This window comes from Lissotriton helveticus, chromosome 5_1, assembly GCF_964261635.1.
Source record: "Lissotriton helveticus chromosome 5_1, aLisHel1.1, whole genome shotgun sequence".
NCBI lineage: Eukaryota > Metazoa > Chordata > Amphibia > Caudata > Salamandridae > Lissotriton > Lissotriton helveticus.
The window spans coordinates 2,135,803,949-2,135,826,904 of NC_136065.1; the positions used below are offsets into that span (position 1 = coordinate 2,135,803,949).

General features: G+C 45.9%; 1 protein-coding gene across 1 annotated transcript in view; it reads left to right on the plus strand.

Annotated features, from left to right (window-relative positions):
* The window catches only part of LOC144756416 (torsin-1A-like), a 50,931-nt gene that overhangs the window by 17,725 nt on the left and 10,250 nt on the right, over nt 1–22,956 (plus strand). The window contains exon 4 of the mRNA XM_078646242.1: nt 13,525–13,652. Within this exon, the coding sequence (XP_078502368.1) occupies nt 13,525–13,652 (128 nt within the window). The remainder of the gene's footprint in view (nt 1–13,524; nt 13,653–22,956) is intronic.

Below are 22,956 nucleotides of genomic sequence, written 5' to 3' on the forward strand. Positions count from 1 at the left end.
GAAAAAAAGTACAAATCTGGGTTAGTTTAGAAATGCTGCATAGATCAGCTTGGAAGGGCACAAAAAACCAAGCATTGGTATAGCCAATAGGTCTCGCTTTTGGGACCTTATAAGTGTTTAGTTATCCAGCACAATATCCTTGATGCAACAACATCAACTGTTGCATGGCTAAACACTTATAAGGTCCCAAGGGCGAGACCTATTGGCTATGCCAATGGCTGTTATAACAAGCATTGATAGCATCAACAAGTCTACTTAACTGCCCATGCCTCATCAGCTGCTGTCTGTTATTGAGGATGGACCACTGGATTAATGCAAGAATGAGTTAATGGTTAGATCAATAGCCTAATGATTGCGAGGTTAAGTGACTATGGATGAGATGTGGCAAGAGCCTGGACATACTGGCTCATTACTGAATTCACCCAGACGCCCATCCACTGTGTCACTCACAAAAAATGAACTAACAAATAAACAATTAGGATGAGCTTTCAGTTGGATGCGAGGCCTACAGGCTTTGTCAATGCCTTATTATGTTGCCACCACTCTCAATTCACATACTGCGGTTCAGTGCTCAGAGCCCCGATTTTATGGACTAAGACGCTACATAAAACAAACCATTACTGGGTTTGGAGCTCGAAGGGTCCACTTGTAACGTTTACATTGAAAACTCTAGGGCTCTCTGCTGCCACTAGGTTCACAAGGGGCTTAAGAAGCACAAAAAGATGCCTGTTGCTGTGATACACGACGCAGTCAGTCTGTGCATGTTTGTCCAACCAGTATTTGCATGCTTTAGCATCGGGGAACGGATGGGCTCAAATGAATCACCGAGGCATGCCGTTGTGAACAGTACGGTACAAAAGGGGGTGGTGATGGACGGAGCATCTGAACCAAATAAACACTCACACCCAGTCGAAAGATCTGGGTTTGATCCATCACCGTTCTTTAGCCCACTCTGCCACCCCAGTTCAGACAGGGCTATATGCAAATCAGTCTGACCCTGTGCCTCATGGGAACAGTCCAGCCCGAACTGCCAAGCCATGCCTTCCCTGGACCGGAAACAAGCTTCCGAGGACCGGTTTCTGGCATTACAGCCGTCTTCAGCCCGGCTTGCTTGAATCCAGTGGAAAAGTAAGCAAGGGACTCAAGTCTGAGCATACCCTGCCACACTTATGGCGGCCAAAGCGGTACAAAAGGGGGTGGTGATGGACGGAGCATCTGAACCAATCAAACACTCACACTTGTGAACAGTGCAGCATTCTATAGCGCCAAGAGACCCTTTCCCCGTCCAGGCCTGTACAAGGCAGGACACTGCATTGCAGGACTTACTATTGTGTGTGAAAACATACCAACACGTAAAGGAAGCGTGGCTACAAACAGGACTGCAGAAGCTGTCAAACAAGACCATGGACTCGCATATGCACTAGGTGTTCTAGCAGCAGTTCTAAACCAATGTACATGGAGGGTTCAACATTGCCCGAGCCTTGTTGCTCAACATTCACAAAGCATAAGCCTGGGAGTAGTGTGCACGTGCGCTAAAAGAAACCGGCTGCGAGTGATGTACGATGTGCGCGCACCATGACGAGAGATCAAAGCCAGATGGCGCCTCTGCTTGTCATTGTGCGCGTAACCGCACGCTCTATGCCAGCCAAATACCTGTGGTCGGCTTTTTAAAGCCAACGCACTAAATGTCTCGCAGAGCAGCGCATGCGCTGGCTCAGGCGAGACCTAAAAACCGTGGTGAAAAGTTTGCATGTTGCCTTTTAATTCTCATTAACTTTGCTCTCTAACACAGCAGCAGGCTGAGCAGTGTTATGGCAAACTGTATAAAAGTAGAATTTTGCTTGATCTGGTATAAATCGTTAAGTAATTCTTGAGTCTATTCTTTGAAAAAGCTCAGGCTGAGTTTGAAGGATTCTATTTTTTTTATTTGCTTATACATTTCACACTTTTTGGTGCAGATTTTAATGTAATTAGGCAGTTTGTTAGCATGTTTTAGCTGACTTTCAAATGGCTGACCTCTTGTTTTGTGCCAGATGAAGAGAGCATAACCTTAAGATGTCTCTCCCCTCTTGAAATCTCAGCAATCGCGCAATACTTTGGGAGGGAACCATCACGTTTCTCAAACCTAATCTATTTTTGTCTCTACACTTTTTTCAGCTTTGCTGGTTGGATCACAATTAATTGTTGCAGCTGTTTTGTTTCTTAATTTTACTCGTATTGTAACATTAACTTTGATCTTATTGTATGATGGCCACCATAGTTTACGGAGCCTTGACAGAGGAAGAACAGCCTCCCATCACTTTGTCTGCTCCACCTGTGTTGTGATCTGTGCGGTGCTTCTCAGGCTGCGGTCCTCTGAGTGACGCACTTGGGTGAGATGCTAGTGAAGTATGGGGTTCATTATTTCTTTTCTGAAAGAGAATATTTGTGCACAAGTTTTATTTTTCTTTCATTAATTTATATATTACAGATGCCAATTTTAGTGCAGGCGCTTGGCTGTTGTCCAATCTTAACTACCTTTACCTTTTACCAGACATGCTTGAATGATGCTGTCAAATCTGCCGAGAGCTGTAGGTCTTGGTCTTGCGCATGTAGTAAATATTAGTGTGCTCCTGGTTGCCGAGTACTCGGTGCGCTAACAAACATCACAGGCCACGCATCTGGGTTTTCTAATTTAAAATATAACACAAATCTGTAACGACCATGGGTTTAAATGCATGGATTTTTTTTTTGCCTCTTCTGTTGACCAGCGAAGGTGTTGTCGCTATGACGGGTATTGTGTTCTACAAGGGTTGGAGCCCGCCCATTGCTTATCCTTTGTTGGCTTCACTATCGCTGCCAGTCCAATACTTTTATTTGGCTGGTAGCCATAAAAAGATAAAAACATGCATTCAGATAAATAGTATTACATCACAAACAAAATTATACATATATTTCCCGGGGTACATAATGCAATTTAATGACATTATAAAAACTGACCAGGTTGTAACAGTCAAGGAAAATGGCCAGTTTGGCAAAGACTGTAAAAGCGGGTTGCAAACAAGGCAGTAGCTCTAGCCTGGGTTAGAAAATGTGGGCGTCTCAAGAAACATTAATGTTCTCCGTTTATTTAATTCTGAGCCCTTGTTGAGTATAACTTATGACGGCTTAACAGTGCTCCGAATCCAAACGCTGCAGACTTAAAATGTGTGTTCTAACACAATAATGAATATAAAAAAAGTTGCGATGTGGGGCAATCATAAAAAACACAAAAGAGCATAAAATGGACAAACGTTTGCTTGGATATGTTCTCACAAGGATAATGGGGTAAAGTTGGGAACCAAGTGCCCTACTGATGATAAGCTACAGGAAAGTGCTTAATCTAAAACTGGTAAAGTAAAATCTATATTCGGGATTCAAGATTGTTGCGGGGATTCTGCTCATGCACAGAACTATGCGCAGGAAACCAGGATCTCATTGAATTGTGGTGTACCAAAAAACTCACCTCCGTGCCCAGAACCCCAAACCGACTAGCATCAGTGTCTCATTTGTTCTCCGTACTACAGCAAAGCTACCAATGATTAGACAACCCTGAACAATGATTTAGTGAACTCTCAGGAAAAGTGGGAATCAAGTACACTCTTTTGTTTTTATTCTCATACAAGTCCACTGCGTGAGTAATCGGAGATACAGTAAAGTTTAAAATGTTTATTTTAACTACGCGCTCTAAGATGCAGTATTTTTTGGCTAACATAATAAGGCAAATGCTTAGAAATAAACCAATCAGCAGTGTTACAATTCCATAAAACTCAAAGGGAGAAATCATGTTATAATGATAGTGGAACCAGGTTTATAGCGCTTTGTGTACCACCCTCCCCTGGCTAGGAGCTAGGTTTTATAATAGATCTCTAGGTTTAAACGGGGAACCCCTTACCTCCAATATCAGATGCGGTGAATCACATCACAGGATCAGCACAGCTATGTAGATGGAAAGGTTTTCTCAAAGTGCCAGAATCATGCATGCAATGCAATATTAAAGGCACCCGAGTTTGGTATTTGCAGCTGTGTGCGTGTTGTGTCTAGAGCGTGGGCCGATAAACCTGAATCGATAGCATACATTGTTATTTGACCTTGGAGACAATGCACACACTGTACAGACTGAGGTCGCGGTGTAAGTCTAGGGATGTGAAAAACAGACCGTTCTAATGTGAAGAAAAGCAAGCAGTTTAACTTGCAACAACAGATGCATGTAGTATTGTGTGCAAAAGCGGCAAAGTGGCAAAATGGCGTTTAAGCTTTTAATATGCTTACGCTAACATAGCAATGTGTGCAAGCAGAACAGTGTCTTCACTACACGATCCACAATAAATATGGTTCCATTCCTTCTGCTGGTTTTATCTAGGAAACAGCAGAGCAAACTCGGAGATTAGCTTTTAGAGGGTCTGCCCTGATCTCTAAGTTGATAAAAGAGAGATTTCACCAAATTCTTTGTGCTGTTCTCAACGAAGGGGTGGGGTCCAAACAGTCTTGTCTGAAGCAGTTCTCAACGATCAATCGGGTAAATGTGGTGTGGGGCGAGTACCAGATCTTAACCCAAAGAAGCAATGGTGCAGCCTTAACCATGTCCTCCAAGACTGAAGTTCAAGTTCCAGGTGGACAATAAGACTGGTGATACTCTTGGAAGGAGCCAGCAATCTGCACCTACATGTATTCTCAATCGATTGCAAGCTTCCAGTGGAATGAAAGCCCCCATAAGCCAGCCCCATTAATTACCAGAGAAAACATTTGCTTTTATGCAAAGTAGTTGGCTCCTTGTGAGTCTTTTGATCTAATTTCTTGGGGTATTTAAAATTTGCGTCTATAGCCCCGGGGAATTTACAAGTTGTCTGGCTCAGGAGCTTGTCCCATTTCAAAGTATCCGTCAGCAAAACCTCAAGATAATTAAAACTCTGCACCTTGGTGATTGGGATACTATGTATGGTGTGTGTGCGTGAACGGGTTGTTTTCGGTCCACAGATATGTCATTTCTTGGTGGGTTATTCTCAAATTTAACCCCACTCTGGCTTGAAAATCATTTGCATTGTACATAATTAAAACTACGGCATCCGCGTAAAGTTAAACTAGAACTGGATGACGTCCAGCCATAACTCCTCTCTGTCAATCAGGTTGAACGCACCAGAGAGGTCCCTAAAGGTCCTATGGAGTGCTTCTCCCCTTGCTTGGATATTTTCCCAGATAGTAAAAGAAGATTTGGGGTTTAATCGGCTATACCAACCCCTCGCCGAAAGCCATATTGGCCCTCTCAGATGTTTCTCCACAGCCTAATCTTTTAAGTTTTCCAGGATTACCCTCCCATTGATCTTTACAGAGCAATCCAGGAGGGAAATTGGTCGGTAGCAGGTTGGACCATTTCTATCCCCTTTTTTATATATTAGGATGATAATCGACTTCTTCAAGAAATTGGAGATATCACCTCTTATCACTGCATGATAAACCTTGGTCAGAAGGGGTGCCCAGAAATTAGGACTCTGTCTGAAAATATCAACGGGCACTCCATCTGGCCCTGGCGCCTTTCCTGCACGTTCTTTTAATATAACCTCTAGTTATTACTCTAACTTCAATAGAATTACTAGGTGCTAGAATTTCGACAGAAGAGGGGGGGCTCACCTGGAACATGGAGTGGAGAGTCGTGGCCGAATATTTTAGAGAAGTGATTGACCCACTCTGCTTCGGGGGTATGACGTTCAATTCTTGGCTGATTGTCATCACTTCGCAAAAGGCCCTGGAGTGCCTAAGTTCAGAAACGGCTTGCAAATCCTCCCTTGCCGACCTCCTGTTTCCTCTTATCTAGAGTGGATTTATATGCGGAGATATATATATATATATATATATATATATATATATATATATATATATATATATATAACCTCAACATTGCGGGGGGTGTATTGGAAACTGTGTTTTTCTTACCTGTTTAAAAGCAACAGTGCAAGCATGAAACCATTTAAACGGGGAGGTAGTTGCCATTTGCTTTTTCCTGGCAACCAGCAAGCTTAAAGCTCGTTTACAGAGAACTTTAAAACTCAAGAACTTCCGCAACCAATGCCTCCTCAGATAGACAGAACACCACTTCCTCTAGATTTAGTGTGATTAAGCGCTCCAAGAATTTTACATGATCCACAATTGCCCATCTGTGCCGAATACCATGAAGATCAGGGGCAAGACTGGACGTTTGAGGTTTGAACAAAGGACATTTTAAGCTAGCAACAATAGGATAATGGCCACTGATTATGGAGGAAAAAATCTAAGAATCCTGAAAGTATGGGACTATATAAGGGTAAAACAAAAAATCTGTTGTAGATTGCTTCCCTGTATAAGTTGGCAGAATAAAATCACCTTCCTTAAAAAAAGAATCTGAACTGAAAAGTAGACTGGTGGGCTGTGCAACTGGGTTGAGGCCTGGACCCAGCATTTTGCAAGCCATTGGTAGCATGGTCAAGGACCGATAATAGAAGCCCAGTGGCAACGCACAAATCTTACACATCCTGTTCACACAATAGTCAATCTATGTAGTCGTTTTCCAAGCAGGGATTCCTGAAATTTACCACCACCCAATCGCCCCTTGAAGATTTAGGAGAATATCCTAGCCGGCCGACCTTCCTAACCATAAGGATTTCATCCACCAGGTCAAACTGCCAGCCTGAGCTTGATTTACACTAATGGACGACTTTATTCTTCAAGCCATACCAGTCTTAGTGCACGCCTGCGTTGATAGAAGGGTCGTCTTCAAGTATGATGATGTACAGTGTGCACTAGGGCAGAAGTTGCAGGCGGTCCCCAAACTCCTGCCGCTCTTTAAAACAGCTTGTTCGTGAGAGTGAATGTTCTTAACCACTGGGGAGAATTTGTGGGATGTGGATGAGCTACTAGGTAAGGGATGGCTTCGTCAGTGAGGGGGATTGGCGGGTTCTAAAGATGAGTGGCCCGTTCCAGGCATGACTGTTGCAGCCTCAGGATGAAAACTAGTTGGACGAGTGTGACCAGAGAAGTGACAGAAATCCGTAAGTGCTTGCACTCTGTCTCACAGTTACTCAATCTGCATGGTAATGTCTCGTCTGAGGTCCTTCAGAAGAGATGCCATGTTAGCAAACAGAAGTTTGCACATGTCCTGTAATATTGCCCCAATGTCCGCCCGGGTCAAGGTGGCTTGGATGGGAGCAGAGACTCCAGGTTTCGTATGAAACTTTTTCATGCCTATAGCAACATTTGTGGAGTAGTGTGGCTCACTGGTTAGAGGCAGCAGGCCCAAGAGCAGAAGTCAGCCTGGGACCAGGGTTCAATTCCCGACTCGGCAGGGTCGTGGACCTTGGTCAGCGGACTCGATAATTCTCGCTTCGGTGCTTACTCTAATCAGGGGTTCCACTCGGCAACTCTGGGCATTAGCTTGCCTAATCTCCACAACGGCCCCACCAATTCCGGGGATGCCTGGCTCCACCTTGGGGACTCCCAGCAAGGGACCATCCCACAGGGAAAGCCAGGACGGGTTCCCCAGAGTTATACAGCGCCGGGACGCCCCGTTGCTGGGGCAGCTGTGCGCTTTACAAGTATGCTACATTTACATTTTACATTTACATGGTCATCACGTCTTTTCTGCTTAACCGGTAGGGGCTTTTGCGCTGCTGAGCGAGGGCTGCTTAAGTTAACCATTCTTCACTCTTATTTGCTGCCTCCCAATTGACCTGCGCGTTTCGGCTTCACTTAATTTCTTTTGACTGGAGCATGGATCATCTACTGGTTCATCTTGATTAAGCTACTATTTTTCTTTCTTCTTCCTCTGTCCAAGTTGCGTCTTTTCTAGATGTCTGTTTGCTGCTTCCTGTTTCTGGTGTTCTGTGTTGCTGCTGCTTCTTTGTTTTGTTGCTTCTGGGTTTTTATTTTTTCCCCCCTCTTCCTGTTGTCTGTTTTCCCTAAACCGGCGCTTGAGAAAAGATCTGTGACAATGCCACTGCTGGCTGTGCCCTAGCTCTCTTTTCCCAACTTTTAGTCTGCTTCACAGATCAATGGCTAACAAGCATTGAAAATGCAATCGGTCTCTCCTTTGATTAAGTTAAAGCCATTTGCTTTGCAAATGGTATTGTATAGCAAAGCAAGTGGCTTTAACTTAATTGAAAGACGAGACCTTTGGTCCGACTTCACACTCGCCAAGACCCTTCTTGCTGTGGGGGGGGGGCAGAGACCTTTGTCGCATTGATCCCAACCTGCATGAAGGGAGTGTGACACAAGAAGTAGGCGAGAAAACATTTGCATGTCGACTTCCACGAGGTCACGCGCTACTAGTGACGGAGGCACAATTAGCAGCCACACATTGAAAAGGTCGCCAGAACTTCGTGCCCTTATCAATAGGTCATTCTCTTCAGACCTTCATCTCTTGGAAGAGAACGCAGAGCTCCGCACGGGATGCCAGAGCCAACTGGGCGGCTGTACTGTCATCCGTTGAACTGAGGCAATGTAACACATGTTGTCTTTGTTCGCCCTAAGTTGGCAGGGTATGCTCAGACGTGAGTCCCTTGCTCACTTTGCCACTGGAGTCAAGCAAGCCCGGCTGAAGACGGCTGCAATGCCAGAAACCGGTCCTTGGATGCTTGTTTCCGGTCAAGGGAAGACATGGCTTGGTAGTTCGGGCTGGACTGTTCCCATGAGGCACAGGGTCAGACTGATTTGCATATGGCCATGTCTGAACTGGGGTGGCGGAGTGAGCTAAAGAACGGTGATGGAGTAAACCCAGATCAGTTGACTGGGGGTGAGTGTTTGTATTGTCAACGCTCCGTCCATCATCACCTTTGGTTTTTCTTTTTTCAATGGAACACATGCGTCATGTGGGCACAAGATATTCTGCCGTACGCGAGGGAGGGCTGTCGGCATTTGGAATGGTGGAAAAATGTATCTGTACAGAAGGGATGTGCCAACTGCGGGTCCTCTTGAGTCATGTTTACACCAGAGGGATAACTGAATATTAAATCATTGCTATAACTGGTTATTCCTAAATCCTATTTATTTGGATAACATTCGTCCACAAATCTGTAATCAAATGGATACATAAACCAATTTCATCTAAAACTTAACTGTTTTCAAAAAGAGAAAATTCAAATAACGTTTCAATTTTAATGTAGTTTAGAAGCCAAGGATCAAGTACAAAAAAGATGTAACCTAGAAGTTTCTTTTATTCATATGTAATCCGAAAAACACTTAGGCAGCGGCGATACAAAGATTAACAGCCTAATGGAGGTCGCTTGTATCTCCTCCTAAACTGCCAGGCACGTTGAGTACATTTAGCAACTGCAAAAACGATGACCTTGTTATCGGTGGGCTGGCACATTGCAAGGACAGCAGGCAGGTCTGACCTTGTAATTCCTGAAATCAGCAAATACGATTTACTGTGCGCTCACTTATCCCTTGAGGATATCCTGAAAATATGGAGAGTTTCTCCGGCGAGTTGTTGTTTTTTCGGGACCAAAGTTGGACATCCCTCTTGCACTGAAAATGACTTAATAGTGCTTGGGTATATTGTGCACGAGAAAGTTCCTTAAATAGGTAAAAAAAATTTGGGCTCGCCTTCTGCATTGGTGCATTTTTCCACATTATCTATGATATGCATTTTGAGGTCTGCATTATGGATGATGTTTGCGTGCAGTAGCACAGTATCATTTTTGGTACCATTCAAAATTTTAATTTTCGGTTTGACTTCATGGCGCTTGTGCCACTCATGACAAATTACTGCATCTCACATACAAGAACATACATGAAGGGAGTAGGGGCTTAGTAGGTAGGACAGATTTGCGATTGGTTGAGAAAGATGTATACAACCATCATGGCTCAGACATTGAGTTTAGCTTTCTCACATGCTAATACCATTTTACCTGATGGGCCACGGTCCTGGGTGAAACATAACTGTAATTTGTAGAGCACTTGACGCTGGAATTTCTAGTAAAGCTAGGGGACCCGCATCAATGTCTGATTGTTGATGGTAACCATCTTTAAAGCAGGGCTCACTGTTATAGACATGGCATCACATTACAGCGATTTATTTATTATAAACCGTTGTTAGGGACAAAATGAAGGGAAGCAAATAGCTAAGCACAGTCAAAACAAGTGCTAAAAAACACAAGCGCGGCCTCTGTTGAGAGAGGGGGGAGCAGGAGGTGAGCACATGAATAGTGCGCGCGCTTGGGAGAGAGTTCACTTTTCAAGCACTTCACTTGTGCTTGTGGCACGCCCCTGCTCGCTCCCGCAAGGTGGATGCCGCCACAAGCAAGAGTGCAGTGCTTGAAAAAGTGAAGAGCGACTGCTAAAGGCCCTCCTATGCTACGCATGCGCGCTGCATAGGCGAGACCTAATTATATAAAAACGCCAATCGCTCTTGCAGCACCGAGAGGTATTTGCTTTGGCTTTCTTGTTTATTCACCGTGCTCTTTTCCCTTTCCTGATCTCTTCCAGACTCAGCCCGCAGACTGATTATCTTGGAGCACACTTGGCATAAGGTAGCAGGCAGGAAGGTCCAGTGAAATATGCGGCATTGACCGTAAAGATGCCTACGCCTTAGCAATAAAATACTCTCCTCAGTCTCAGCTGTGTAGCAGCTGATAACTCAGGGTGCTGTCAGAGCAACACCTGTTGATGTCCTTGTAAAGTAACTGAATTTCAGAACTTTTTTTGTGTTCCCTGTTTGTAATATTTTTTTTAACCATAGTGAATAAAAATAAAATATAGCATGCAACTGCACTGACCTTTCCTCTCCGAAGGATCACCATTCACTCTTCCTGCAGGGCAACCTAGCTATCCTGGTTGTTAAAATAGACCACTCCACTGCCAGGAACTTTCAACCCATCACGTTAGGGATGTTTGTCGTCTTGTATTCAGACCCTGGTGAGTGTACTTTTTAGGTCGAAGCCTACCAGACAGCATAACTGTGTGATTCACAAAGACATCTTGGTGACATTCAGAAAGCTTCCCTGGAAATACAATCTACCCGTTGCTTACCATTGGCTATGTGATTTGTAACTCATATTTTCTGGCTCTCTTTGGTGGTCTTGTGTGTTTAAGGCTGTCCAGCTTGAATTTGTCCCTCCCAAGGAACAAAGTTTATGTACTACCTCGTTGTATTCTTCCACGAATGCTTGTGTCGGTAAACAGGCCTGTTCTTGTGACATTTGCTTTGCTTTCTAAGTCAGTGGTCACATCACGGGCTCTGTCATTCAAGTGAGCTTGGTTTTTACTTTTTTTTCTCTCTGTCTTCAAAGTGAGAGGATTATGTGACAATCTTGCATTCTACGATGCTGCATTGTGGTGGTATTATACCTTTAAAAAGTGAAATTGTTATTGAAATTCTCACTTAACTGTTACTTTACACTTATTTTTCCAGTGACATTTCTAGATTTTTTCCCCAAACGTAAACCAATATTTTATCATACGTAAAGCCAACCCCCTGCTGCTCACAGGGTTGGCCACAGGGCCTGTATCCAAACCACCCAGAGGCAGCCAACCCCACGCTGGGGAGGTTGGCCACAGGGCCTGGCCTGTGTGTGGCCAGGCCTAGCATCCGACCCGCAGGAAGCAAGCCCACACTCTTGGTAAAGGAGGGGGCATATGGTCTCCTCCCAGAGCTAGAAAGGGCCCTGGGGCCGAACCATATATGTGAGGGGATGCTACTGCCTTCTTCGCCAAGTCAATAGTGGCTCTGGACCCCATCCCTTGAGGCCAAAACATATATTAACCCCTCCCCTGCTGATGACGGAACCGCTCCGTCATCAGCTGCGGTGGCGCCGTGCTGATGACGGAGCGGATCCGTCAAGGCCGTCTCGGAGCGCCTGCGCTGAGCGTTCCATTGAGCAGGCGGGGCCATGACGGAACCGCTCCGTCATGAGCACAGCTCAACCGCGGCTGGTGACGGAGCGGTTCAGTCACCAGCATGCGGCCGCCGTGCGGCCGCCCCGCCCCCTTAGCACTGCGGCGGAATAGCTGCCCCAGTGAAGGGGTTAAGGGAAGGAAAAGGCCCCCTTCCTCAAGCCTTAATTGGTCCCTGGGATCCCTGGGCCGAATTCCATTAAAAAGGGGGTACCAAAGCACTAAGTTGGAGCCAGTGGGGGGACTTCATGGGTCCCCGCAGCCCCAGCTGGCTTCCCGCATAGTGTGGAAGCTGGTATTGCTCCTCCCTGGAAGGAGCAGCCGTTTATGCTTGCTCCATCAGGGTGGGAGTAATGTCAGTTTCCCTGCCTGCAACAGTTCAGGCGGGGTCCCTTTGAAATCTCCTGCTGGCCAGGTGCCGGTATTCCTTCCCTGCCCTGCTGCTGCAGGCAGGTTTGCTCCCGTCTGGTGGGAGATTTAAAAATGCTCCTACTAGGCAGGGGCAAACCTAAGTTTCCCTGCCTGCATCAGTGTGGGCAGCGAAACCACTCTGTCCTGAGGATGGGGCTCCAGACGTGCTTCTCGTCTGACAGCAGTTTTGTATCTCTGCGACTGGGAAACCTGGATGGATGTACTTTACAGCTGTGAAAATAAATCTCCCACTGCATGCATCCCAAAGCTGGCAAACTTTTGTGGATGCAAAATTTAGAAAAAATCACTAATTCTTGCAAAACCCATTAATCCACAGGTTTTTAAAAACAAATTTAAATTAAAGAATATAATTTTTGCCTCATTACTGCTATTTCCCCATTTTCCTTTCGGAAATTCACAAGGCCTCTGTACGCTTATAATCTTCAACACGGTACAAAAGGGGGTGGTGATGGACGGAGCATCTGAATTAATCAAACACTCACACCCAGTCAACAGATATGGGTTTAATCCATCACCGTTCTTTAGCCCACTCTGCTACCCCACTTCAGACATGGCCATATGCAAATCAGTCTGACCCTGTGCCTCTTGGGAACAGTCCAGCCCGAACTGCCAAGCCATGCCTTCCCTGGACCGGATTCAAGCTTCCTAGGACCAGTTTCTGGCATTCCAGCCGTCTTCAGCCAGGCTTGCTTGAATCCAGTGGCAAAGTGAGCAAGGGACTCACGTCTGAGCATACCCTGCCACACTTATGGCGGCCAAAAGCGGTACAAAAGGGGGTGGTGATGGACGGAGCATCTGAGAAGCAGGAATATAAACCACCCCTGCCGGCGGTGCGCAGGAATATAAACAACCCCTGCCAGTGGTACACCGGAATATAAACCAGCATTGGCTTAGCCAATAGGTCTCGCCTTTGGGATCTTATAAGTATTTACTTATGCAGTACAGTATTCTTGGTGCAACAACATCAACTGTTGCATGACTAAACACTTATAAGATGCCAAAGGCGAAACCTATTGACTATGCCAATGCTTGTTTTCTCTACTTCGGAGTATTGATGTGTTTCCTAGACTGTAGCACAGGTTCTTTTGGCCTTATAAGCCTTGCTTTGATCAGAGATATGTGCCAGTTTTCTTTGCCTGGTGAAAGTCGCATTGTTTGAATGGACCATCGGTTTTGTGGTTGACTACTGTACTGTTTTGTCTCCTCTTTCAGCAATGCTGGTGGGGACCTGATAACCAAGGTGGCTTTGGATTTTTGGAAAAAAGGAAAGCGGAGAGAAGAGCTGCAGCTGAAGGACGTAGAGAGCATCGTGTCAGTTGGAGTCTTCAACAATAAAAACAGTGAGTCTGCAGAGGCATCCTGGGGAGGCAAGTGGGGAGTTGTGTGGCTTGTGCTTCAGCAGTGGTCTGTAGTGCACTCTTGACTAGAAGGCTCACCAGCTTCTCATAGGGAGGCATAACTATTGTTTGAAATGTTGTGGCTAACTAACCTTAATTTAAGACATTCAGTAATCCCCTCATTCTGTTTCTGGCTTTTTAGACAATTATTTGAAATTCTTCATTGAAAGTTAATATGCAATCTGAGTAAGTTAATGAGGGTTAAAAAGCTATCCTCCACTACATAAAAGGGCTGTATGCATTACGTTACCAAGGCATATGAGGCCTAAAGAGCATTATTAAAACTGTAAACTAGCATTGGTAATGCATTGGTTTCACCTATTTGATAAATAAAGAGCTGTTTTTATCAATCATCGTTCGGGAGAAGGAAAGGTCTCCCTGACCAATAACACAAGAGGGGAGAGGATGTGGGGCAGCGGCCAAAGCTGCTGCCTCGATAGCTGAGGATCCCGGTTCCAGTCTCAGTGGCGCAACGTCATGTTATTCTATATAATCACTTAATCTCTCAGGTGATAAATTGTTCTATAAATATGCTGCAAGAATAAAAAGCAAAAATAAGCAAAACTTTATAGAAAAATAGTTTTACCAAAGCGTATAAGTTTTTCAGCTGCAGGAAACTTATAAGAGAAGCAGGCGAGGAACCAGCATTGGTAAAAGCAGGAAAATATGGTACAGCCGATAGAAATTGAGGAAAAGTTAGTAGCACGCACAGGAACCAAAGAGCAGCCAGGAAAAAGAGGAGGCTAGATGTAAGTCTCTTAAGTTTATATTAAAACTATAGATTTCTCAAGCACAGCTAAACCTAAAAAAGTGTTCCACTGTAGTTTAACTTCTGCATCCATGTTAAGCAGGCCAATAAAGTCACTGGGCCACCGGTTTGCAGCCATCCGTGAAGACAGGCCACACACTACAAAGTTTGAATTCAATCTTTATTGCGACCCCCAACATGCACAGTAAAGCAGTCTGCCTTAGCCACTCCCCCACCACAATGACTCATGCAGATTATAAATCACAATCTTAAAAACAGAAAAAGCAGACTCTGCACATCTCCCTTTTTAAGAACACAAGAATAAAAACCAACAGGACAGAATGCACAATAAAAAAATTTTTTTAAAACATGAGCCAAGTTGGACAAAGAACAACCCAGGGAAAACACACTCCAGCACCACCAAGGGACCACCTGCCCCAGGGCCTTTTTAAATTGTTTTATTAAAGGGGAGGCAACTATGCACCACCACCCCCTCCCTGAGCCTCTTTAGGCCTTGGGGACCCACCCCCCAGGATTGTACATGTAATTTTATTAGAGTTTTATATAGCGCGGACTTGGCCCTTGGGTATCAGAGCTCTTCACAGATACATTTGGAACATTTGTGATAGTGCTAATAGCTATATATAATTCCTGTACATGATTTTCTTATCAATTTCAGCAAAAACAGCAGCATTACTATATATAATATTCCTGTACATGACATTCTTATCTGTTTTAGCAAAAGTAACAGTATTTCTGCACACATGGTTCTGATGTGCTTTCTATGAGTTCTACAACAGGACCAGTTTGTGATCGACGTTTGGGTATCAATCATAATGTTAAAGAACAGTCTAGCCTTATGGAAGGAACTTTCTCATTAGGGAGCTCTTTGCTTCCGTCTTGAATGTTGCTATGTTTGGAACTTTTTCTAATGTTAGGAGGGAGGGAGTGTGTTCCAGATTCTGGGGGCTACTCCGGAGAAAGCTCTTTCAGCAACAGTTCTCTGGTGCTCCTAGCTGGTCTGCTTCCCCCAGCCCCCAGAGAGCTCTATTTTCTGAGCTAGGTACCTTGGAGTTTTGTAGTGGAGCGCTTGGTGTGTAGTACATGCCAGTTTGAATTGAATTCTGGCTTCGTAAGGTAACCGGTTTAATGCTTTTAGGTGAGGGGAGATATGGTCTTATTTTCTGGATCCAGTAATGAGTCTTGCTGCCGCATTTAGACATGCTTTTAGTGGCGCTGTGGACATTTTTTAAAGACCTGCCAGAGTTGTACATCCATATTCAATCCTTGAAATAACTGACTGGACTGCTAGTTGAGGTCTGCCGTAGCGATGAGTGGTTTCATTTTTCTAATATAGTTCAGGTGAAACCGGGCACTTTGTCATTGATTAGATGTGTGTATTCATGTCTAGGTTCTTATCAAGTGTGATTCCCCAGTGATTTTACGGATTCAACTAGTGTAGGGGTGCAGTTTATTGCTATGATCAGTTTGGTCCTTTCTTTCACTTCTGTGGGTTTTTTCTGTGGGGATATTAATAGAAATTCAGTTTTATGTGCGTTTTTAGTTTCAGATGATTACTAGTTAGCCAGTGTAATTACATTTTTAAGGCCTCATTCATTTTCTTTGTCTTCCAGTGACGTTATCTTGATGTAGATCTGAGTGTCTTCAGCGTACATGTGATAAGATATGCATGCGCCTTGGAGAATTTATGTATGGGGTTCGACATATAGGTTGAATAGTGATGGGGATAGTGTTGATCCTTGAGGGACTCCAGTTGAATTTGGGCATGACGGTGAAAGCGTCTGGTTGACTAGGAATCTTTGAGTTCTGTTCTGGAGGAAGGATTCAAACAATTTCATAACTATTCCAGATAGCCCTTCTTGTCTTCGAGCCTGGCTAGCAATTTTTCATGGTTTACAGTGTCCAAGGCAGACGACAGGTCAAGAAGTACTAGTAGGCATGTTTGATTGTGGTCTAGGGCCTGCAGCGCATCATCCACTATGTGTAAGATTGCTGACTCCGTACTGTGGCCTGGTCTGAATCCGGATTGGCAGTCGTCCAGCAGCTTGAAGTTGGCGATGTGGTTGCTAAGTTGATTTTGTTCACATTTCTCGATTAGTTTGGCAACTATAGGAATATTGGTTACTGGGCGAAAGTTATTTGGCTCTGCCTGGTCCGCTGTAGGTTTTTTGATGATTGGGAGGACTTGACCTGTTTTTAGGCAATCTGGTAGGATCCCTTGAGATAGTGAGGCATTTATTATCTTTGTCCATACTGGGACGACAATATGATTGATACTTTTTAAGTATTTAGAGGGGAGGGATCTCTGTAGTGGTTGATAGGTTTGATATTCGAGAGAGTTTTGTCAATGGTATTCTGGTCATATAGCTTGAAGGTTGCCCATTGTGCATTGTTTTTCAATCTATTATGATCGTTTGTCGAGCTATCATTGTTTTGTGATGGTAGTTGACTATGAAGGTTGTCGGCTGCCAACCTGAGCTCTCTTTCTAGGGTGTTGGCCTTGTCAGTGAAGAATGTAGAGCATTCTTTGCATCTCAGTTGAGTTTTAGTACTTTCTTGTGCAGATTTGGCCTGCTTATTTGACTGTTGCTTTAACATCTCAAATAGTTTTCGCAGACTTTTTTTGGCGTAGTCTAGTTCCGATCTAAAGAATTTCTTCTTGGAGTGGAGTACTTTTTTGTTGTACTCGTTTATGATCTTTCTGAGTGTTTTAAGCTGGGGGGATGATGGGTGCCATCTCCATTTTCTTTCTGTAGGTCTCAGTTTACGCCTATCTTCATTCAGTATCTCATTAAACCATGGATTTTTAGCCTTCTCAGATATTCTTTTTAGCTTTAGTGGCATGGTGGAGTTTACTATATTAGTCATTGACTTGGTGTAGTGCTCAGTGAGTTCGTCAGCGTTCAGCAAGTTATACAGATTTAGTTTTTCTCGCATCTTGCTATTAGAAGCTCAATATTAGGATCTTTGATGTCTCTGGTCCATGTTTTCAGTTTGACCGGCTGCGCTGTTTTGCTCCTTTTTTATTTTGGCTATCAGGAAGGTTATGGAATGATGATCTGACCAATCACAAGGAACATTACCCAATAAATCAAAGAAAAAAGATAAAAATACCCAATGTAAGGTTGCTCCTTTTCTAGTGGGTTGGTTGTGTGCAGGTTTGAGTGAGGTTCCGATCTGTTAGAAAGTCTATAAGTGCGTTTATCTGTTTGTCATTGTCATCCCAGTGTAAATTGAAGTTGCCTAGGAATATTTTATTAGTGTGACTGTTAGTTAGCAGTGATGATCTCCATTAACTGTTCTATGAAAGTAGTATTATTGCCTGGTGGGTGGTAAAGCGCATGCAGGTTGCGTCTTTAATTGCCTGCTGTTCTTACATTGAGGCCTAGGTATTCACAAGATTCGAGAGGGTCTGACTGTATTTGGTCGATCTCGCTATTCGATCGGTGTATGCATGCTATACCGCCTCCTGTCTTTTTTTGTCTGTCTAATCTCACAATGTTCTAATGAGGGGGCACCAGAAGATCCATGAACGGGGAAGATGATTCCGTAAGCCATGTTTCTGTTAGGATTGTTACGTCTATTTCCTAATTAACGATGAGGGCAGTGATGTCCGAGGCATGTTCAAAGGGGTGGGCCGTGCTGCCTCCCACCTGAGCCTGGTTAGCGATGGGGACACCACCACATGGCCCCTCTCCCCTGGTCGATAGCAGCTCCGGGTACCCCATCCCCCAGGGCCTGAGATGATTTTTATTTTATTTTTAGTTGAGTATTGGCCCCACGGACCCCATCTCTTAAGCTTGATGTTTAGGGGAGGGTGAAACCCACCTTGCTGATTTCAGCCTTTGGGACCTGTGCCAGTCGGAACCCTCCATTTCTAAATTGCCACACCGCGAGTGTCTCGAGCCTCTTGCGAACCCAACCGTCCAGATATGTAATTATGTTTTACCCTTAATTTCTCAAAACATATTGAACAGATTTACACCAAATTCTATAAAGCACAATCTGTAGACCGAGGTCTAGCTTCCTGCCAAATTTGGTGTAATTTCGTTCGGCAGTTTTTGTGTCGCCTGTCTTAAAGAAGTCTATGGAATATACATTGGGATTTTGTGTTTGGGACCTCCCCCCTTTTTTCTCAGCCCCCGCTTAATGGATGACCCGGTAACTTTCCAGAAAGCAGCTGAGGTGGATGAACTTCTTTTTTGGCAAAGTTTTGTTAAGAGTCGCCAAACCGGACCAAATTATTAGCATACCAAAACATGCCATTTCTATAGAAAAGCAGACCTAATTATAACTAGCCAATGGCGATTGCCACTAGGTAATGTATATGCAAAAGAAAAGTGCAGCGCGCTGGGTAGTTCCCTAGTTTAGGTGGAGAGCATCTCCTGCAACACTCGGAATCTGCTCACCTCAAATGTCTGTTTTTCACACAAAGTTTTCAAGTATAGGATTAGCACAGTGCCATCCTCTCTGAACTGTAAAATAAAAGCTTTTTAGCACCCCAGAGAGAGTATTTCAGCTTTCGATTGGTAAAAACAAATCCAAGCCTAATTGGAATGAATAAAAGCAACCCCTGACACATGTTTTCTTTTACTATAACTCTTCAGAGAGATTTAGCTTTGTTCAGATAAAAGGGAGCATAGAATGCAAGTCAAAACACTACCCTTTCAGGCTTAGAGTGCTACATAAATTATGCAAAATAGAAGCTGAGAGCTCTGGGTAGTTCCCAAATTTGGTTTGAGAGCAGCTCTTGTATAGAGCTCCCAACAACACCAATGACACTACTAGAAAAACCACATTTGTGGTGAGCAGATTCAAAGTTTTTATATACATGTTTAATATATTTGAACCTCCCGTACAAATAAGAACGGGAAGTTAAGTTTAGGCTGCTGTGCTGAGTCCATATCAGGGGTGCCCAGTGGTTTGCTGTACAAACCGAAGTTTTTTTTTGGGGGGGGGGGGGGGGATTTGAGCGCACATCCCCTTATAGATCCCAGGATCAGGGCAGAACTCCATACCAGTTTTCCCTCTCCCCCCCCCCCCCCCCCCCCCACCCATCGCATCCATTGCCTATTACAAAGTAGACTCATTATGGCTGAGTAAACCATCTGTAGGGGGGCCCAACCTACAGTTATATTTGTCAATATTTTCTGTCTTCAAGTCACAAGCTTTATTTTTTTTTAAACCTATAAAGCTAACGACTCAACTTGTTACTTTTTTTTGGGTATGTTTGTGCTCATATTACAATATGTTAGAAATGGGGTTGCCAATTCTATGGGGCGTAGCATGGAGCAGAGCGACAGTCCACACTCCTGAGGACATGTGTGAAGCATCCACGCAGTACGCACAGACGACACACCAGGCACACCACAAAAGACACACGACACCGGTTTGGATGTAAAAGAATAACTCGCGTATTGTCTCCAACCTGCAAAAGTAAGACACAGTAATCACAGTGGGGCGCCAACGGGCGCCAGGGCAATGTACACCAGGGGGATTATTTATAGGGGTAATGGGAAAAGAATAAAAAGGTAAGTCCGTTAGTTTCCAGGGCTGAAATAAAACAAAGCGTTATCATTTGATAAGGCACCTCAGGGTCAATATTGCAGGGAAAACGTAGGCGTTAATTCTTAGCATAACCTTAGCGTAATCACCTTAGCAAGGGGCATCAGACACCTGGTGCAGGGCCTATAACATTAGGATGCGTCAAGTGGCCATTGGCATCAAATGCATAACATTAGGCTCGGGTCACAACATTCCCTTAAAATTCAAGCAACATTTCTCATGTAACCAGGGGTCCCACTCCCAGTGACGGTCCCCTCTACACCCTACAAAAGAGGCAACACTTTTGGGAAGCGTAAACATATCATCAAAAAGTTAGGCAACATTTCATGGGGTAGGCCTAAATATCCACAAGAGACCTCGGCAGGATCAATACTACAGCATTACATGGGTCCACAAGCACCTAAACCCCTATGGCATGGTACGTTAATAACAGAACTCGGCTTCCTGCTTAAAGGCAGGCTACCGTGAACACTCAGTCCCCCCCCCCCCCCCTCCCCCCCTACCCCGGGGTTAACTTGATTGTAAACAAAGTCACCAAATGGGGCTAATAATTAAGTTCCGGGGACCTTAGTTCCTTCTCGGCCGTCCTTGGCTCAGCAAGGGCCAACGGGGCCCGACAACAGTTGCCAGTAGGGGCAGGGCTGCCTCAGGAATCCTTCCAGGCTTTCCCCGCAGCCCTTCCACAAAAAAACACTGGTACCGGGGGTTGGCACCGACCCTGTGCCCCAACACACCCCCCTCCCCACTCACCGGGCCCCTCCAGGGTCTCGGGCCGCCCCCCTCACAGCTCCACTCACCGGCTGTTCCGGGGCTCTTCTCCTGCCTCCTCAGGCTTCGCTTGTCCTCCTGGTAGGCTCACGGGGCCCCGCCTCCTCTCCAATGATGGCCCATCGTGGAGCAGCGACCGGCAGGGGGAACTCCCTCCAGTCCCCTGCCGCAAACGGGGATTCCTCAGCTTCTTCCTGTCTCACCCGGGCCCCTCCTCTCTCACGGGGACCCGGGACTTCTAGACCGCCTCCGCGAGGCTGCGGGCTCCTTTGGGACCAGTGCGGGGTAGGCACCCCCCCTGGCTCCTTCACCGTCACGGGGCTCCCCTTAGCTCACAGGAGCCTCTTCCGGCTACTTGGACGAGCAGCCAAACTGTGCGCAGCGTTCGGGGGCGTGGCCTCTGCAGCCAATCCGTGCTCGGCGGCTGGGGGGCGTGGTCGGTCACGTCACCGGCGCTCCAGCCATGTGATGCGGGTGGCAGCTTCCAGGCCTAGGGCGGCCCACTCTTTACTCCGGCAGCCCTCTCCTGGCTCCTGGGGCCGCCGCAATGATACTCTTTTCAGCGGGAACCTCCACAGGCGAGCGCTGGGCCGCGGCGGAGTCCGCGAGGCCCAGATATCGTTCACACCACGGGGGCAGCACCATCAATCTCAGGGCCGCGGCGGAGATGTCCCAATAGCGCTTCAAAGCCACAGCGCTTCCTCAGGTACCCGGGCAACGGCGGTGATCTTCTTGCAGGCACAGCGCGGGGTAGGCTCCAGCTTTAAATTAAATCTGCATTAAGGTGCCAAAACGCGGGGTAGGCACCCGCTTGGAGGAGGGGGGCAGACACAGCACCCTCCTTTCCCTAGCCCCAGGCAGCGGCGGTGTTTCTTCTCTTCGCCAGCGCGGGATAGGCACCCGCTTTTACTGAAATTAGCGCCAAGGGCAGCTTCTTGCGCTGTAGCGCATAGATGGCCATGATGCAGGGCACAGCAGGCTACAAAAGTCCTTGGCAAGGATAGCCCTTGCAGGCACACATCGCTTCTTGTAGGCACAGCGCGTTAGGGTTGTGGCGCTTAGGGGGCAGACAGTCCCAGCAGCAAGCCCCAGGGTAGCGCTTCTCACCTCCTGGAGGGTACAGTCCAAGGTGCTCCCTCCCTTCCAGGCGCTTTTAGGTGCAGCGCTTGCGTGGCGCCAGGTCCCTTTACTTCTCCAGGGGCCAGGGAACAGAGCAGCAGGCACTACTGGGCCAGGTCAGCAGTTTGTGCGGACTCGTCAAAACAGGGCGGTAGGCTTTCACCATCCTCCACTGTAGCGTGGCCCTCCTCCAACACAGCAGCCTGAACTCCTGAAGTGGGACTTCCACTAGCCCTGGGGACAGTAGAGGGGTTTTAGATGGGTGCAGGGTCCAGCACACAGGCCCAAGTGGCGGTATCCCCTGGCAGCAGGTCCCCTCACGTTCCTGTCCCTGCTGTCTCGGCACAGCCCCCTTATTTATATGTCCCTCACCCCACCTACCAGTCCGTGCCAGAAGCTTCTGGAGTTCTCAGGGGAACTAGTTCTAACTGGCTCTGGGGGGAGGAGTAGAGCACCCTGGGTGCCAGGCTTTCCCTCCAAATGCTGGGATTGCTGGGTACCAGACAACTAGTCCGCTAACCTACTGCAGTCAGGTGGCACAACACATAGCCATGGCATCCATTTTAAAAATTAGCAGTTCACCAGGGTACATTTCCACAATGGGGGGGAAAATAAGCGCACACACCATTGCATTACATTGTCACATTAAACAGGGCATCTCATACCACACATGGCCTATACAACTCCTAACATGGGGGAGACATCCTAAAATTATGGGGGGCGAAAAAGCGAAACATTTTGGGGGGAAATGGGCCAAGTCCAACACAATACAATTAGTAATCTTTTAGGTTGCCAATCTGAAACCTGTGGCTACGCATGCTAGCGGCCGGTGCATTATCCCACAGAGCTCAATTATTTTACAAGGTGTAGTAGTGTTCGTTCTATCCTTGTTTTGCAAGTGTGCTCTCTTTCTGTTTTCATCATTACCATTAGATTTCGGCATCTTGTCGCTCTTATCTTGCTACTTTTGTGGCAAGTGCATCTAATTATGGTATTTCTAATCAACCCGATCTGCTGCTCCCTCAG